Source organism: Musa acuminata, chromosome BXJ3-2, assembly GCF_036884655.1.
Source record: "Musa acuminata AAA Group cultivar baxijiao chromosome BXJ3-2, Cavendish_Baxijiao_AAA, whole genome shotgun sequence".
NCBI classification, from domain to species: Eukaryota; Viridiplantae; Streptophyta; class Magnoliopsida; order Zingiberales; family Musaceae; genus Musa; species Musa acuminata.
The window spans coordinates 25,453,725-25,472,117 of NC_088350.1; the positions used below are offsets into that span (position 1 = coordinate 25,453,725).

The window sequence follows — 18,393 nt, forward strand, 5'->3', positions numbered from 1 at the left end:
GGGGTTCACACGATCGCGCTCTTATCTCTTATTCCTAACCTTTGGGACGACAATATTGCGAGCCGGAATTAGACAATTTCTTTTATCGAATCGGTCGAGCCCGATCGATTTCAAAAGATTATCGGCCCAATTCGGTCGGTCATGGTCGTGGGCCGACCGGACCGGGGCTTTGAGGTCTCATCAAAATCGGCGGCACCAACCGGTCGAACAGCACGTGATTGCGGTCCGTCGCTCCAATAATTTCTTCTCTCGCCTCACCGAATCGAAGTCGAAACCATAGGCGGGAAAACGAAAAGATCCAAATCCCCATCTAGAAAACCCCACCTCACTCTCCGTGTGTGTCTGAGAGAGAGAGAGAGAGAGAGAGAGAGAGAGAGAGTGGAGGCGATCGAAGCAGCGAAAGAAGGTAAATCTATCGCAATATTAACTAATTGTTTGAATTGCTTTTCCTTTTTGCTGAATGGATTGATCCAATCCATGGGAGGAAATATATCTGATGTTTTGGGGGTTTCTTGTCGCTTCGGATTTGAAACCCTAATCCATGTTGTTTTTCGATCTTTAGCTCGGAGTGCGTTCTCTTTCATGATCAGCTGTCAATCCATCGGTGAGTAGCATCAAATCTCGAGCAGAATTTCTCTAATTTTCACGGGCATTCGACGCTTGCTGTCTAAGAAAACCGAGGCCATCTTGTGTTGCAGGGGCGGAGTTTTGATAGATATGGCGGTGGACGATTACCACGTGATAGAGCTGGTCGGGGAAGGATCTTTCGGGAAGGTGTACAAAGGAAGACGCAAATACACTAGACAGGTTCGATTTGGTTCCTGCTAGTTCCATTCGGTGAAAGATGATGATGTTTGCAACTAATTGTTCGTTGCCATGGTTCAGACCGTTGCATTGAAATTTATTCTCAAGCATGGGAAAAGCGAGAAGGACATTCACAATTTGAGACAGGAAATCGAGGTACTAATAAACTGCATCGATAAGCATTAATTTTTCTGAGATATTTGTTGGATCGCAGCTATTGCACTTTATTTGTAGTCCCTATTATCCTCTACAACTTGTGTCACCTGTTTATTCTCTTTCTTATTCTTTTTCTTTTCACTTACTAGAGAGTCATAAGTTATGTCATGGTAAGTTTACAAGTTAGTAACGAGACATCAACTTTGTCATCATGATAACTTCTAAATTTTAAACATTGTGAAACCTTCTAAAGATTAAGCTGATATTAACATGGTATTGACCTTGATGCCATGTTAATTTTAAAATTTAAACCATTGCCAAACACATCTAAAGATTAAGGTCTGCAATGCTGCTTAGTAATGCAACGGATGCAGTTGGATAACATTGGAAATGACTTTGATATGTCTATCAGATGATGGCTGAAACTGATTTCCTAAGAGGTTATAAGTTTCCATGAGATTGCATATGAAAAGTCTTCTACGTTTTAATTCCTTAAACATAGTATTACACACCAAAAGTAAATTAACTGAACACAGATGATGATTCCTAGTTTGTGATTGCACAATGCTCACTTTTTCAAGGTTGGATCGACATTATGAACAATAGTGTTAAATGAAAAATTCAAATAACTAGTACTCTATAGCTTCCCAATTTTTTTATATTTTATTTATCAATTAGCACCAATTATTTTGCCACTGTACTGGTTTTGATGAACAGTTGTTGATATAATTTCAAATTGAGCAGATACTCCGGAAGTTGAAGCATGAAAATATTATTGAAATGCTCGATGCCTTTGAGACTCCTCAAGAATTTTGTGTTGTTACAGAGTTTGCACAGGTATGGGTTATCAGTAGAACCTTTCATACTTGTTGAAACCAACTCTTGCTTCTTTTAACTATCTTTCTAACCTCTTTTTTCCAAGGGAGAATTGTTTGAGGTTCTTGAGGATGACAAATGTCTCCCAGAAGAACAAGTTCAGGCAATAGCTAAACAACTGGTACTTCTATCTAAAATATGGTGTTATGATTAGATTAATATATTCCATTGTTTTCTTCTTACTGTCTGGTTTACTACAAATATTTTTAGCCTTTAATGAGTAGTAGATTCACTCATCTAATAGTCTTATTGTGAATTTTAGGTAAAAGCATTGTATTACTTGCATTCAAACCGCATCATCCATCGGGATATGAAACCCCAAAACATTCTTATTGGCGCAGGATCTGTTGTTAAGGTTAGTTCTAGTTCAATCTAAAATTGTGTTTGTCACGTTTATTATTGAAATTTGAATTTTCTCTCATAATTATCTATTGATTGTCCATATAAATTAGCTTGGACAAATTTGAATTGCATGATTCTGTTTTTGAGCATTTTGTGTCAATTCTATGGCTTTCTCCATCATTTCTTCCCTCTTCCACATTACTTTGACTTTCTCTGTCATGTTGTGGTCTGGGTTTCTCCTTTTGTGTCTCTTTACTGCAGATCTTCCGCCATAGCATTGAAAATTTGAACTTGAGAATATAAAATTGTTTATGAGTTATTAAGCTAATCTATAGAGAATTCTGTGATCAAGTGTCTTAAACCATTTGTCATAAAAGTTGTTTTTCTTGCTTATACTTCTCTACATTGTTGATTTGTTTATTTGCAAATTTCCTCCTTTTTTCATGTCAATTACAGCTTGTCATGTTTTATTTGCTTCTATACTGGGTCTGATCTTTAGTATTTTAATTGGTTATGTATAATGCTTGTTGTCCGTATTGACAGGAGCCTTGTGCATGGATGCCCCCTTTTGTATTAGCTATCCTTTTGTAATTAGTTTGTTATTTTTATTGGCAATCAGTTCAGCACTGACTGACCTGGATTTTCTTTGTAATTTTAGTTTATTTGCTCATAAACTGTTTGGTTAACTGTTGGTTTTTAGGCTACTTCATGTTTTAAGTTGAACAAAATAGAGATTGCTAGTATGAGTATTGATTTCACCTCGAAGAAGTTTTCTTGATATTAAAATCTAATCTAGCATCCCTTTTGAGAAGTTTTAAAATTCAAAGCATGTGTATTATTGAACGTCATTAATTTATATTTATTCATGCTCTAAAAAAATTTTGAAATAAGAAAAATTGTCTGTCATCTTTTACTACCATATTGAGATAAACAATCCTGTAGATTTTTTTTTTTGTTTATTCAGCTTGAGTTGGTTGTTCAACCCATTATTATTTGCTAAAGCATTCTATTGACAGCTTTGTGATTTTGGATTTGCACGAGCAATGTCTGCAAACACTGTAGTCCTTCGTTCTATAAAAGGTAAGCCTTGAGTTATATCTTTGTTAGGTTCAACATTTGGTTGGTGTGTCATGTTAATCAATTCAAAAAGGATTTTTTTGCTAACTCTGTCTTTTTGGATTAAAAATTGGCATCAATGGCACATTCTTCATTGCTGGCTTGATATACATGTATTATTTGCTAACAATATTATCTTTTATACAGCACATGTTGTATATGCTTTTCCAAAAAGTTAGCATGCAAAACACATGGTATCTTATCTAGCTTGTTGGATCCAACAAGATTTTCGAATAAAATGATCTCGCCATCTCTATTTTTTGAGAAGGCATTTAGCTATTTATGTTGGTTGGCTTAACATTTTTTACATCACTTAGCTAATATTCTATTATGATCTAGTTGCGAATATCTCAAGTATAAGCCTACCCTGAATTTCTAGTTAATCTATTTGAACTTGTTTGTTTGATTAAAATAATGCTTGTATATTTGTAGGGACACCTCTTTATATGGCTCCAGAATTGGTGAGGGAACAACCTTACAATCACACAGCAGATTTGTGGTCGCTTGGAGTAATTTTGTATGTCTTATTTCCGTTAAAGCTCTGGAGTAATATTTGCTGTCTTTTTTTGTTAGCCTTGAATTGTACATTTAGAAAGAGACTTTTCTCGTTTGGTTGCAGCCATTCATAAACCAATGAATCTTGAGGATCTAAAGTTTTGCAAATTTTAGCTATTTGTTTTTCTTTATGGTGGTATAAATAAATGAATTAACTGTTACTAGTCATACCAGCAATATGCTGGCATGATATTGTTGGCCAATATGGTATGGCACAGCGTTTGTTTTAGCCCGTACTGGTCAGAGATATGCAGAAAGAGGTGTTAGTGCATCTTAATCATGACACAGTTTATGCCAATACCTCATTAACATTGCTAGGATACTTTTCAAGGTAATCAAAACTCTGAGGTCACCTTGATATTTGTGTTTATGTTTCAATTTCTTTGATGCCTTAGTCATCTATTTGATTTGACAACATTCTATTTCTTGTTTTAGGCTTATATTGATGAATGATCACTCTTATGACTAATGTTTATTGTGCATTTAATGTGATCTCAACATGACCCAATGGTGTTAACTGTTAACAATATTCATTTTCTTGTTTAAGACTTACATTAATTAATTATCACTCTTATGATGTATGTGGTGCCACTATGAAATCCCTTATTTTGTACAATATGAAGTCATGCACTGATGTCTTGTTGCTGATGTCTACTACATTTTAATGATAGATTCAAATCTCTTTTATTCTTAGTTTGTTTTAGTCATTATCAGTATGTGTCATCAAATATTTATTGACTTCCAATGATCTAAATTTCTTGTTGTGAAAAAATTTCTTAGGTATGAACTCTTTGTTGGCCAGCCTCCATTTTACACAAATTCAGTGTATGCATTAATTCGTCATATAGTTAAAGTGAGTTTGCTTCTTTTATTCCATTTTGCCATTTTAGAATCTTATGTTATACATATGATCTAATTTTCTAATTTTCTGGCTTATGAAAGGATCCAGTGAAATATCCTGAAAATATGAGTGCAAATTTTAAAAGCTTCTTGAAGGGTTTACTTAACAAGGTCCCACTTTGCTTTTTTGCCTAATGAAGCTATCAATTGTTTATCATATTTGCATCAACTTACACTTTTGTGGATATTACTGCTCGCAGGTACCTCAAAATAGATTAACTTGGCCAGCATTGTTGGAGCACCCATTCGTAAAAGAACGCTCAGATGAGCTAGAAGCCAGAGTTAGTTTTCTTACTTCCAATCTGGGAGCTGATGCTGAGGTTTTTCACATAATGTCTTTATATGGCCATTTTGTATTCCTATATTTACATAGAAGTCATTTATGTTCCAGAAAACTGTTGCTGCTGCTGATGCAGTTACTGGATCTGAGATTGTTGGATTGACAGAGAGGATCATCAAACCTTCTGATCTCGTAGCTGCCAATTTGGGGGGTATGATGATCTAATGTCTTTAAAACTCCTTTTTGTACTCACTTAATTGCGCAAGTCCATGTTATATTAGGTATATTATTCTCTTTGTGACAGTGAAAGACAATTCTATTACTGAAAGCAACAAAGAAGGGAGCAACAACACCAAATTCAGTGCTCCTTCGACAATTCCTGACAGCCAAGAGCATGCATCTTCTATGGACGTGTTAGATCATGCTCCTTCATCAGGTTTGGCAAACAGTAATAAAATTGAAAACTTGTTGTTATTTTGAGCATTTTCTCTAATATACATGCATTTAGACACACATTTTACAAAAGTATGCATGTGCTTTGTTTTAAGGAGCTCCTTAAGTGAATTAATATGAACAGGTAAAATTCTAATTGCTTAATAGCCCATGTGTTATATCATAAATATTGTAATACTAAATCAACTATAAAGCGGAGGAAGTAACTTCATATGCAATGGCATATTTGTGTCATGAAGATTGCATGTGGTCACCCATAAATGTGGTTGCATTGTCTGCTGCCAAAAATAACCATAACAAGGGTGAAATATAACTAACTCCCATGTGCCATTGCATATTCATGCTCATGCAGAGTTCATTCAGCCGACCAACCACATGCGGGAGCATAATCTGCTATCACATTAATATTGCATGTTGAGCCCAAATGTATCTTCTATGAGGTATACATGATTGCATCTGCATGTGTGGCCACAGAGATTGACTCTTTGGAACATTGTGCCTCCAGGTAAATGGTGTCATAAACCCTGGCAAATTTCTTATTTATTTGATACACAGAAACATTAAGAATCCTGTTTTTCATGATAGAATTTCCTGGTGTAGTATCTTAGAGCTGATATCCAAAACATGCTAGTATTTTGTTGTAGCTAGCCTATGGGTATCATTCTTAGGAATTGTGTTTCTAAAATGCCAATAGACTGAGTTCAATCAGTCCCAGAGGACAATGAAGTCTGAAGTGGGTTAAGGCCTGAATTGAATACATAAAAGTTGACTGAAATCTGTGAGCTGACTTGAGTCCAGCTATGGAAATCTTTTCAGAGAAACAACTTCTTAATTCCATGACTTATGCCAAACCAAACATATCTAAAACAAAGAAGGTTGATTTTAGAAGTACTCTAGGAGCTTTCTTGCAACTTTTATTGGGATCAATTGGTCAAACTGGGAATATATGGTGTATCATGGGTGCACATGGTACTAGTGTCATGTTTTAGAACACAATAATTGTTTCTTATGTGATTTTAGTATCTTTGACACCTGGCTGTTTTCAGACAATCATGTTTTGGACGCTTTGGAAAAAGGTTCACGTACAGTAAAAGGTGCAAAAAATATTAGTCAAGATAGTGAAGCTTTATCAGCTGTTTTACAACCACTGCAAACCTGCTCCCAGAGATCTGCCAGTTCTTTCGGGTAAATCCAATCTTCATGTGTATTTGCATACTTTGCAGGCATGAATATTACTTTTTTTAAGAATGCAAATATTGGCAAATTATGTTATACATCAATAATTTTGATTTCCAAACTTGTAAATTTTCATGTATAAGAACATGTATTGGTCATCTTGTAAATTTTAGTATTCTCTGTTATTATTTGTTTAATAGTCCTGCAGTTGTTTAATACATCAATAATTTTTAATGTATTTTCCTTTATTGTAATTATTTTTTCCTAATTCCTAGTAACTCTAATGTATTTATTATCACTTGTTTTGTGCTAATGAATCCATATTTGTTTTTTTATAATTTCACAGGAATCCTAAGATGGATACTGTAAGCCAGTCCTTCAGAATTCTCACAAATTTAATTGCTGCTGGGACACTTCAATCATCTCCAGCTTTGGATAGCATAACATGTGTGCTTCTTGAATTCACAGCTGCCATTGCCAAAATGAAGATTAGTGATGCTCAAGGCTTAATCATCAAGGTCTTTTTGAACCCTATTAAGACTATAAATTCTTTCAACTTAACTGCAACTATAGCATCCTTATAGGAGGTTCTATGGTAGCAAGAAGTTTTACATTTTATGGTTGTAGACCTGTAGTAGCATTTTGGTGTGTGCAGTTTATCTTTATCTATAATCATTTTAGGATAGAATCTTTTGGACTGAATTTTACTGTTTAATGACCTTGCAGAGTCTTTCAATATTAAAAAAGTTGCTGGAACTTAGCAGAGGTGAAATTTACAATTCTTATTGCAGGCACTGGAGTGCTTTAGTTGAGCTTTATTCACAGGTAATTTCTTTATGTCCAGCAGAACTTGTTTATTGGTCCTTGGTATTATCCTTATAATTCTTTTCTGTAGATTCTGGCATCAACAACTGATGCATCTGGAAGGATCCACTATGAATGTACTGCATGCATTGCTGTTATGCTGTCTCAGATTGCAATGGGGCTAAAGCAATCCATGTCATCTGAAAGCTCAAAGCCAATGGAAAAATCTTTTTTCCAGATAGTTGATTATGCTAGTGCATCTGAAATTTTGGGGCTTTTGCTTGAATGCTTAACTACTTCTGGGACAAGTCTCATATCAGGGTCTTCTAATATGGTGCCAGCTGCATGTGAATCATGCAAGGCCATTTGGTATCTTATTAATTTAGCAGAGATTATTTCTGCAAAAGAGCAAGCTTATGCTTTCCCATTAGTTTATTCACGAAGGCATCCTTCATTGCAGCCTGATATGGTCGAAAAAGAACAAAGTTTACGACTTCACCCAGAGCCAGTTAAAATTATTGAGATAGTTGTGAATAATTTTCTTGAATCGAAAGAAATTCAAGTAGCCATTTACTACTGCTTTCACAATGGTCTAGAGTCTGCATTATATGCTGCTCTTCAGGTATCTTCTCTCTTGCTAAATTTTTGCATCAATTTGTTGCCTTTAAATTTTTTACATCAATGTGATTTTAAATTAACCTAATATTTGAGATAATCTATGACTATATGTTCATAAGAAGTTTTGTATTTGTCATTCTTTCTTTTGACAAACCCTTGAAAACCACCTGGACTTAGTTTTAGACAGTTTTATGATTCATGAGAGAAAATCAAACATTTTTACAAATAACTTGAGTGTTTGAATCAGTAAAGCTGATAATTTACTTTATAAAACTTCTAAGATTTGGTCAAGATCTTGACCCATATGTTACTTATAACAGCTTTATTTTTTCAGCTTATGTCAAGGATTTGTCTGTTGAACACTTCTGCATGCAATGTGCTCTGTGGCTTACCAAATTCATCAATTACTGTTACTGAAACAGATGTGAGTGGAGATGGAACTATCGTGTCTGATATGTTTTCCTTGTTATCTTTATGTGCTTCATATTTAAACAAAGATTCAGGAGAAAAATGTAATCAGAAATGTAAGCTTTCTAACCCCCGTGGGTTGGTTGTACATTGTTGCATTGCTTTGGCAACGATTGCTGATCGTTTGAGAGTAATGGGAAAATGTTCTGCATTATATATTCTTTCTAATTCTCAGAAAAAGCAGCGAACACGGCTTTCAGTTCTTGCACATCTTTCTTTGACTGATGATGCTGTGACAAGTTCCATTCAACCTCACTGTGCATCAGCAATGCTGGCTTTATCATCAGTTCTATCTCTTGAAAGTGGCGTGCATGGGAACTCTATCTCTGAACACACACTAGCTCTGTTGCCTTCAATGGCAACACTGCGCAACCTACTTAAGCTTTGCCTGTCTGATGACAATGAGATGAAATCTTGTGATGTGCTCTTAAGGCGGCTTGGACTCAATGATGCTTGCCTCGGCTTGTTAAAAATGAGGCTTTTGTGGGGAGGCCCTCTGGGTATTCAACAAGCATGTTCCAACGGCATTCCTCAGCTTCTCGTAAATATGTTGGCAGATGGGCTTATAAAAGATCCACTGAATGAAAAAGATTGCACGAGTGGTAGAGTCGGATTATCTCCGACAGGACTTATTTGGGCACTTTCTTCCTTGTGTTGCTGCCTCACTGGTGGAATCTTCCATGAGATTTTGTTTAGAAGAGAACACGTGAAGCTCATAATTGACATGATATCTGATGTGCATCTAATGGCACTCAACGTTTGGGAGGGACTTGCTGGTGGACATTCTGGAATTAGAGATCTAATAAACACAGTAGTTGATCTATTGGCATTTCCCTTTGTTGCAGTGCAGAGCTCCCCCAATATGCCATCGACATCAGCATCGATTAACAGTGGCTTTCTCTTGAATACTGGTTCACCTGGTGGAAGACTTGCTATGGAAAATAAGGATATGGTCAAAGCTATTGGGAACAACATGCCTCACTATGTTCAAGTTCTTATAGAGGTTAGACATAAAGTCTTCATAATTCTTCTTCTTGCTGTTTGTCACAGTTTTTCAACCATCTTTATTCTTTCTCATTTGCAGGTCAGTTTTCCTGGACGCATTCTTTGCAGCTTGGACTATGTTGACTTGAAATATGTGTCAAGGCCCATTGCCATTGTGGCAAAAATGGTTGGGTATCGACCCTTGGCATTGCAACTTGTTAGGGAAGGTTTATTATCTCCAAACAGAGTACGGAGGCTGCTTAGTGTATCCATTCCAAAGGAAGCTATGCTCGACTTTCTAATGATAATATCTGACCTTGCCCGGATGTCAAAGGTACAATATTTAGGACATGCTACTGCAACATAAACATTATGAATGATATATTTCTCTCATTTGATTTAGATTGAACATATTTGTTGTTATGTATTTTCTCTTTGATATTTTCATTAGATGATTCAGTGTGGAACCAAGGAGCTTTTCTCTAAGCCAACTGGGATTGTATTATACATTTCATTCGACAGACATGGGCTTCAGCAGTATTTGCCGTGTCAGCAAAGTTTCTTTGGTTTAACAATAACTTATCATGAAAAGTGCATGGATGCAGGACTTTTATGAACCCATTAGCAAAGCTGGTATGCTGGAGTTCCTCAAGGACTTTCTAAGTAGTGATTGTGCTGATGTACGAGCAAAAGCTTGTAGTGCCATTGGAAACATGTGTCGGCACAGTCCCTACTTCTACAGCTCACTCGTAAGATTATGACCAAGTTTGTCTTTCAATCATTTTTTCCATTGGTGTGTTAATTGTATATCTTGCATGTTCTTCTGCAGGCAACACATAGGGTCATTGATCTCTTGATCGATAGATGTGCTGACCCAGACAAACGTACTAGGAAGTTTGCTTGTTTCGCTGTAAGTTACTAGAGTAGTTCTAAATTTCTAATTTCATACTCGACATCATTGTCTAAAATGATGCACAAAGAAGTTGACTGGGCATTGTAAGATTCTCGTTATTTTTGGTCATACGGTGCATCTGATGCTGATTAGCATTTGAAGGAATTTGGTGGCACCCAGAGTTTGACTGGGCATTTTTTTCTAAGATCCTGCTGCAAGAGGAAGAGTACAGAATTCCTTTTGTATACTGATCTCAAGTTGCCACAGTTTTCCATCTTTAGCCTGCTATTTTCATTTTCTTACTACATTAAGGACATTTTCTGTCATCTGTTTAGCTTAAGCCCACCTTTGTATTTCTCAGGTTGGGAATGCTGCATACCACAATGATGTTCTCTATGAAGAGCTTAGAAGATGCATACCTCAACTGACAAAGCTTCTACTCTCAGCCGAAGAAGATAAAACCAAAGTCAATGCTGCTGGTGCACTAAGCAACCTTGTTCGAAATTCCAATGCCCTCTGTGAAGACATCATATCCCAGGGTGCCATGCAGGTGCGCCAACATAACTGTATACACCTGTGAATTTTAGCGAACCTGATCTGGAATTTAGGATTGATTCCTTGGGACACCCTAGTGCTGCCCTGTCTCCACAATTTGGTTTAGTAGCTCATCTATGATATGAACATTCTGTTTCTACCCTTTTTTAACCTCTCATTAACTATCTTTTCTCATTCAGGCATTACTGGAGCTGGTTAGTAACTATTCTGCCAAAGCACTAAGCCCTAGTAGAGGGCAAACTCAAAATGAGTCCCCCCTTAAGATCGTGCTCTTTGCTTTGCGTAAAATGTGCGACCATGCTGTTTGCAGACGCTTCCTTCGATCATCTGAGCTATTTCCTCTCCTTGCTCAGCTAAAGAGATCGCCAGACCCAACAGTTGCAGAATATGTGTCGGTCATCACAAGCAAAGCTGCCCAAACATGAGTAGTGCCATTTTCCTTACGTTCTTTGTTTCAACATGCATTATCTCATGCAAAGAAATGGACTTGTTGCTTAATTATCCTTAAGCTGAGTGTCTTTATCGACAACCAGAATGGGATTACTGTTTGTATATTAGACAAGCATATTAATGGCAATGAAGATATATGGGCTTCAGAACATGCCACGAGGCGATAAACAGTGGCCTTGATCTCACTGTTTGACCCAGGCATCTGTTTATATTCTTGGCTATGTATATGGCTCCACGTTGATGAACATTGACACAAATTGATGTACATGCAACATATTACAGGAACTGGATTGGGATTCTGATTTACCTGTGGTAGACTATTACTGCTTATTTTGATACCATTCATCGGCCAGTCTTTTGACGAGCCAATGTTATTCTGGCAGCTGTACGATCACCTCTTTCTTGCTTCTCATGCTGACACAACTAATGGATTATTGCTGCTTCGTACGCCCAGGTTCTACTCGTAGGTGCGGCCCTCGTCGGTCTCGGGGTTGTCTGCCTTAAGCTTGTCCCTGGCGTGGCTGGCCGCGGCGCTCAGCTCCTCCACCTCGTCCCATGCCGCGGCGCACTCCCCGCTCGCCGCGTCCTCTGCGCACGTCTCCTGCGCGTTCTTGATGCTCTCCACCACCTTCTCTGATATGTTGGGCGGCGTGGGCGGCGAGCTTGCAACGGGCGCCAACCGACGATAGGACGCCCGGCGGCCATTGTACTGCGGGCCGCCGACCTTGAGCTTGTCCCTGGCGTGGCTGGCCGCCGCACTCAGCTCCTCCACCTCGTCCCACGCCGCGGCGCACTCCCCGCTCGCAGCGTCCTCCGCGCATGTCTCCTCCGCGTTTCTGATGCTCTCTGCCACCTTCTCCGACATGTTCGGCGGCGTGGAGGGCAAGCTTGTGACGAGCGCAAACCCATGGGAGGACGCCCGGCGGCCGCTGAACCGTAAAAGAATGAGCTGTCCTTGAGTCCCCCTTGGCTTGGGGAGCTCTGCCTTCACGGAGACGGCCCTCCTGACAGAGATGCCTGCACCGGCGAATGCTGTTGCCATGGGTTGACTTGCCACCTCGTGACAGCTGTTGTAGGCGGTATGACGAAGCGAGGGCTGGCGTGCAAAGCGATGGCGCAAACGGCAGGGGAATGGGGACACTTCAATCGTTTCACAAGCCTCGGAGGACACGCCGTGCTTATCCTCTTTGTGGCCATCAAGACAGTTCCCACACGGGGTTGATAAGACGTCGCCACTCCCATGGGTGGGTCGGTGGGTCCCGCTGACCATCTCGAGTCACTAGTTAACCAGGTTGAGCAGGTAAAGAAAAATACATATCGCTAACGTTGCAATCGCAAGCAGAGAATTAATGGACAAAAACTATATATATATATATATATATATATATATATATATATATATATATATATATATATATATATATATATATATATATATATATATATATATATATCCCTCCGGCTAACATAAATCCAAAATACTGCCTGAATAATGTAGTATTACAAAAAATTTAATGTTCATCTGCCCATGTTCAGCAGGAAATACAATAACTGCAGATGCAAATATTCCATAGAAGCAGTTCAACATGCTGTTACTGAGAGATCTCCAGCATGCTTTTGAGGAAGAGGGCAAGTTCCGGCCATCTTCACCCACCATATCTGTATCTGAGAGATTTTGGTGGCTCTTCTTCCATAATTCCTGATCCAGTTGAGGTCAGGTATTGGCGGATACTCGTTTTGCGGTCACTGATGAAGGTATGATCCAAGAAATTCTCATAAGCTGCTTCCCCAAGATTTCTTGCTGCCAAAACACTGCATAATTATGTCAGTTTTCATGCAAATACTAAATATGAAATCGCTTGCAGTTTATAGTCAGCAACTCGTAATAGTAACCACATTATTCTAACGAGTTCTCCATGAAATTGCTTCCACTTAATTCTGAGGTCATGTATCATCTTACACATGGTACATTTTTATCGAGGATTGGAATAATAAGAAACTGTGAGGAAGAATAACAAAGACAAATGACCCTTGAAAGGCTATTATGCTAAACTGATTATGCTTATTGTTTTCACTTTAACAATAAAACCATATACTGCAATGCATAGATGTGTAATAGAGAGTACATTTAGATTGAAACAATATTGGATATGCGCAAGTATTGAATAAGGATCTTAGGCAACTATAGAAAAGTTCTATAGTTAGAGGAACATTTAGCTCTCATAAGCTCTCATTTAGAGTACATTTCATAAGCTCTCAGTTAAGACCATTTAGCTTCAGCATGATCTCATAGAAAAGTTCAGAGCCCTCCCTTGATTCTAGAGAACTGAAGGCCCTAAAAGTTCCAGCTATAACAAGATGTCTTTCCAGGAGAGTTGATTTGGGAACATGGAGACTAGATGAGATATAAAAGTTCATCTTGCATATCATGTTCCGTTTGCCAAGACGTTTAAGATATCATACGATGATCTCCTTGACATGATGGCATGGTTCCAAGTTGTTCAACTGCTATATTGTCCCCTATGTGGGGATCAGCTTCCTTTAAGCCCAGTTAATTTTCTTTTCCTACGAGACTTTGGCTGATCAAGTTGTGCCATCGGAGATTGACAAATCTGCCAACACAAAATTAGGTTTTGGTCCATTCAAGCTAGTAAGTTCATGTTTTATTCCAGATCTTTCAGTGAAAGGCATATTTGTAAGATCAAATGTCGACTGCCCCTAATCATATAATACTGATTTTAAGTTTGCAAAGAAAATATAAACTTCCTAATAATCTCATAAAACCATATGTAACAGTGGACGCCGTCAACTATCCTGATTTCAGAATGTTATCTTCACATGCTGTGGCTCTGAAACAACTTTTAGCTGTAGAATTAGAACAAAAAAGAATGTTACAATTCATTTCCTTTTCTTAGGTATCTCGACGACATTGCAAACAAGAAAACAAAAACAAAAAAAGAGAAAATAACCAAGTCATTTTGTTCATCACTAGTGCCAACTATACCTCAAAAGTCATCATCATGGACAATGATGACAGCATAACACTATAACCTACTTTGAAAATAAAGCACATATGTATAACAAAGAAAAGATAAAAGAACTAATCCTTACCAATGCCTAAGATAAATGCGACAAGGCAAAATATCATCTCGCCATATTTTTTGTATGTTATATCGTCCGTAATGCTGGAAAAAAATGTCTTTGTTGCCTGCAGAGGAGGAAATAGCAGCATGAACTAATAATTAAAGAGTAGAATCAAATAATTTATCAAATTTAATTAGACATCTGCCAGTAGGAGATGTCTTCTGAATGGCAATTAAAATTGCAGAGGTATCATCTAAGATCTCAATGAACTAGGAAATTCACACGAATGCTTGTGGAAGAAGTTCCTGACTCAATTATCTAGGACTTCCTATCAGTCTCCCAGTTCCTGACTCAATTATCTTAGGCCGAGATAAGTCTCTCTTTCATCTATCCATACAGACTAGCCCAAGATGCATGAACTGTTAAAATCCAAAAAAATGTGTACAAAGATTACTACAAGATTAGTAATGGGTAATTCAGATAGATGATATTCTATCATTGGATGTATCCTTCTGCTAGAAGCTTTGCCATGCACTTCTATAAATGTTAGGTTTCAGGACCTGCATAAGCAAACAAGAAGTACTATGCTTCTAAAGGACAGAATCACCACCTTTGCATCTAATCTGAAAATACTCTTCATCGCTGTAGCGAGCACAAACGACCTGAATCATCCATGAACTGCAATTCGTTAGCCCGACCAATCAAACTGTAGTTGAGAAAATAGAAGCATGACGCATAATTGCAGCCAGAGATAACTCAGTTCCTGGCACACTCACAGCAGGACTGGTAAAAGGAATCCCATCCAAACCTTCAGGAACCACCTGCCCAACCAAACGAAAAGGATTAGCAATTGTTTCTCGATGGTAATTAAACACCAAAACAAGCAAATGATCAAGCAAGACAGTGACTCACTGCTAAGAATCTGAATTCATTCTCCCTCTCAATGAAGGCAGGAACCTGCAAAGCTCATTGGACTCATCACAAGTTGAAAGGATCGATTTCAATGTGTTTCCCCAAAAAAGGTCAACACTTTGTCATGGGCAATCAAATATAAGGCGAAGTATAGAACTCACCTCTTCACTCTTGATCTCAAAGACAGTCACTATAAGGAATTCCCCCTCGCATGGCTCCACACTCAAGCTGGAGACCTCCTGAAACCATCTCATATCACCAATTAGAGCAAAGAAGCAGCCTTTGAAGCTCATAAATTCCTAAAAGCACTAATTCGAAGGAACTCAATTCTTACCCCCGTCTCCTCGTTGGCAATGCCACGCTCGAAAAAGATCGGCGCAACGTGAGCAAAGACGCGCCGGAACCCACGAAGCACCGCAACCCGAAAGTTCTTGAGATCGGGGAAAGTGCTCCTCGCGCTCCTCTCTGCCGCAGGAAGAGACCGATCAAGGGGATCGGGGCGTCAGAAAGACGAAGGAGAGGAAGGGGGAGAGGCGGTGAGGGTTACCGGAGAGGAGAGACCCAAAGCCTACCACGGAGAGGTAGCCATCGGGGTCGACGAGGGCATCGAAGTCGGGGGCATCGTGTAGCTCCACGAGGCTGGCAGGAGTCGAGGAGGAGCCCGGATACGCCATAAGGACGGCGACGTCGCGGAGGGGCGAGTGCGCGCGGCGGCTGAGATAGGGCGGTGCGGCCACCGGAGGTGATCGGACGGGCGAGCAAAGGGGTGGGAGGAGGCAGGGGCGAGAGGAGAGGATCAGGCGGCCGTTGGATCTCGATCGTACGGTGATAGATGAGGTGACGAAGGGTTGTAGGGGAGCCAAGGCCTGCATTGGCGCTGTATGTTATCAGCTGTTTGTTACCGGGTTTATGAAGACCCGTTACACATAGTGCCATAACGGGAAGCTTCAGAACCGGTTTAATTAATATAACGGTCACAATGATTGGGCGTGTTAGCGAGTTTAAGAAGCATTGAAGTGAACTCCATTTCCTACACCACTTAAAAATCATTTCCTAAAGCTTTAGAATTCCTTTGGCAATTAAAATCAGCTCTTTTTTCTCTCTTTAGAATTTTTTTACTATTTTGTAGAAATTGTCCAGGCCAATTATCTTTAGGAACTTTAAGATTAAATATAATGCCTATTGACTACAAATTCAACTCCAACTATTTTGAGTTAAGTTCATCAATTTTTTTTTCCACACCCTATCTAAGATAATTGTTATGATCGGGTCGACACTAAGAGGAGGGGGGGGTGGTGAATAAGTGCAGCGGTAAAATCACGTCTTCAAAAACTTCGTTTTGATAAAATCGGTTTCCGACGTAAAATTGTTTCGTAAATATCTTAACTTGAAACACGTTCGTAAATATGTGTAGCAAAAGTAACGAGGAAGTAAAGCACGTATGGTGGTTGGCAGTAAGGTAAATGCAAGAATAAAATATAAACCAGAGAACACGGCAGTTGTAGAGTAGTTCGGTCAACGTGACCTACATCCACTTTTGGCTTCCTCCTCCGACGATGTCATTGGCATCCACTAGAGGCCTTCATTCAATAGGCGAAGGCCAATTACCTTTTACAACTCAATTTTCCTTTTATCGGGTTTAGGAGATAACCCTTACACCCCCACTCACTCTCCTCTCAATCTATTCTAACACTTAGAACTTTGAGAGGAGCTCACACAAGATTGTAGCAGTGTTTCTATATTTTTTTACTCTCAATACTTGTGTGTTTTAACCAGGGATGAGAGGGATATTTATAGGCTTCAAGTTGATTCAAACTTGGAGTCTAAAACTCTCTCATCCCGGGTTCCCCGGGCACGAGCGATACTACCGCCTGCGCTGGGCGGTGCCACCGCCCAGTGTTAGTTTGACGCTGACGCTGCCCTGAGCGGTAGTACCGCACAAGTCTGGCGGTACTGATAGCATATAAGATTTCCTCAACTATATGAGGAAATCTCTTACTCTGTTGAGGAAAATCCTCTATTCTATTGAGGAAAATCCTCCCTCCTAATATGTATAATAAATAAGAGAGGGACATGTTAATATATTCAAGCTAAAGCTTCTTCATTAAAGCTTCTTCAATATAATTTTCTTCTTTCTATTTCATTTCTATCATGGTATCAGAGTCGCTTGCCTAGAGTAAGCTCTCTCGCTGCCGACTCATCACTGTTGCTTCTCCACTTTCGGCTGCAAAAGAAAAGGCTTTTTACTACTGCTTTTCCGTCGTCAGGCCGTCGGTGCGACAAATCTTTCCTCCTTGGCGAACGACAACTGTATTCTCCACTACCACTCTACACCAACGTCTGTTCCCTTCCGCTGTGGTATCTCTAGTGCTGCGCTCACCAACACTGCCCCACCTTTCCTCCTTTGTTGTAGCTTTCTTCTCTATTGTAGCATCGCTGTAGCTTCCTCCTCTGCTGCACCTCTATTGCAGCTTTCTTCTCTGCTGCACCTCTGTTGTAGCTTCCTCCTCTGCTATAGCATCACTGCAAGTTTCTCCTCTACTGTAGCTTATTCCTTTGCTACAGCATTACTATAGCTTTTTCCATTGCTGCAGCTTTCTCCTCTACAGCAGTCGTCGTTGTTGCAGCCGCCGCAATAGCAACAGCAACAATAGCAGCAGCGATCTGCTCTTGCCCTACTCACGAAGTTTCTGGCTCGTAAATTGTTTGCTTTGCATCAATCTAAGATTGGTATCCTTGACAGGAGCACCATCTTGCGGATGCATGATAGCAGATAAGATTTTCTCAATTATACGAGGAAATCTCTCTAGTTTGTTGAGGGAGATCCTCTATTCTATTGAGGAAAATTCTCCCTACTAATTTGTATAAATAGGAGAGGGACATGTTAATGTATTCAAGCTAAAGCTTCTTCAATACAATTTTCTTCTTTCTATTTCATTTTTATCATGAAGAAATCTTATATGCTATT

The 18,393-nt window shown here is 39.1% G+C and overlaps 3 protein-coding genes across 5 annotated transcripts; 1 reads left to right on the forward strand and 2 right to left on the reverse strand.

Annotated features, from left to right (window-relative positions):
• Window positions 1-226: 226 nt before the first annotated feature.
• Window positions 227-11,735, forward strand: LOC135630696 (serine/threonine-protein kinase TIO-like). Of its 2 annotated transcripts, none has more exons than XM_065137830.1 (24): window positions 227-406; window positions 563-604; window positions 699-807; window positions 886-960; window positions 1,705-1,797; window positions 1,883-1,957; window positions 2,099-2,191; window positions 3,195-3,258; window positions 3,727-3,811; window positions 4,630-4,702; window positions 4,792-4,860; window positions 4,950-5,030; window positions 5,141-5,240; window positions 5,334-5,465; window positions 6,529-6,667; window positions 7,005-7,176; window positions 7,385-7,483; window positions 7,554-8,084; window positions 8,415-9,551; window positions 9,633-9,866; window positions 10,138-10,281; window positions 10,362-10,442; window positions 10,786-10,974; window positions 11,159-11,735. In XM_065137830.1, the coding sequence occupies exons 3-24, from the start codon at window positions 718-720 to the stop codon at window positions 11,402-11,404; spliced, it is 4,002 nt and encodes a 1,333-aa protein (XP_064993902.1). In that variant the 5' UTR covers window positions 227-406; window positions 563-604; window positions 699-717; the 3' UTR covers window positions 11,405-11,735. The 2 variants fall into 2 exon arrangements, with proteins under 2 accessions (XP_064993902.1, XP_064993901.1); XM_065137829.1 differs by having other exon boundaries at window positions 240-406; window positions 4,950-5,069.
• On the reverse strand, window positions 11,572-12,733 carry LOC135630697 (uncharacterized). The gene has a single exon (XM_065137831.1). It carries the CDS (start codon window positions 12,697-12,699, stop codon window positions 11,887-11,889), a length of 813 nt encoding a protein of 270 aa, XP_064993903.1. The 5' UTR covers window positions 12,700-12,733; the 3' UTR covers window positions 11,572-11,886.
• A 159-nt stretch (window positions 12,734-12,892) lies between these two features.
• On the reverse strand, window positions 12,893-16,307 carry LOC103976410 (uncharacterized). Of its 2 annotated transcripts, none has more exons than XM_065138727.1 (8): window positions 15,973-16,307; window positions 15,760-15,890; window positions 15,587-15,664; window positions 15,426-15,470; window positions 15,290-15,334; window positions 15,124-15,175; window positions 14,541-14,637; window positions 12,893-13,230 (listed from the first exon to the last, which is right to left on the reverse strand). In XM_065138727.1, the coding sequence occupies exons 1-8, from the start codon at window positions 16,295-16,297 to the stop codon at window positions 13,203-13,205; spliced, it is 801 nt and encodes a 266-aa protein (XP_064994799.1). In that variant the 5' UTR covers window positions 16,298-16,307; the 3' UTR covers window positions 12,893-13,202. The 2 variants fall into 2 exon arrangements, with proteins under 2 accessions (XP_064994799.1, XP_009389877.2); XM_009391602.3 differs by having other exon boundaries at window positions 12,893-13,241.
• Window positions 16,308-18,393: the final 2,086 nt, after the last annotated feature.

Coding starts and splice junctions, on each gene's coding strand:
- LOC135630697 (XM_065137831.1), bottom strand. CDS start 12,699: ATGGTCAGCGGGACCCACCGACCCACCCATGGGAGTGGCGACGTCTTA.
- LOC103976410 (XM_009391602.3), bottom strand. CDS start 16,297: ATGCAGGCCTTGGCTCCCCTACAACCCTTCGTCACCTCATCTATCACC. Junction 15,891..15,972: donor CTTTGGGTCTCTCCTCTCCG/GTAACCCTCACC, acceptor TTCCTGCGGCAG/AGAGGAGCGCGAGGAGCACT. Junction 13,242..14,540: donor CGCATTTATCTTAGGCATTG/GTAAGGATTAGT, acceptor ATAATTATGCAG/TGTTTTGGCAGCAAGAAATC.
- LOC135630696 (XM_065137829.1), top strand. CDS start 718: ATGGCGGTGGACGATTACCACGTGATAGAGCTGGTCGGGGAAGGATCT. Junction 1,798..1,882: donor TTGTTACAGAGTTTGCACAG/GTATGGGTTATC, acceptor CTTTTTTCCAAG/GGAGAATTGTTTGAGGTTCT. Junction 8,085..8,414: donor CATTATATGCTGCTCTTCAG/GTATCTTCTCTC, acceptor TTATTTTTTCAG/CTTATGTCAAGGATTTGTCT.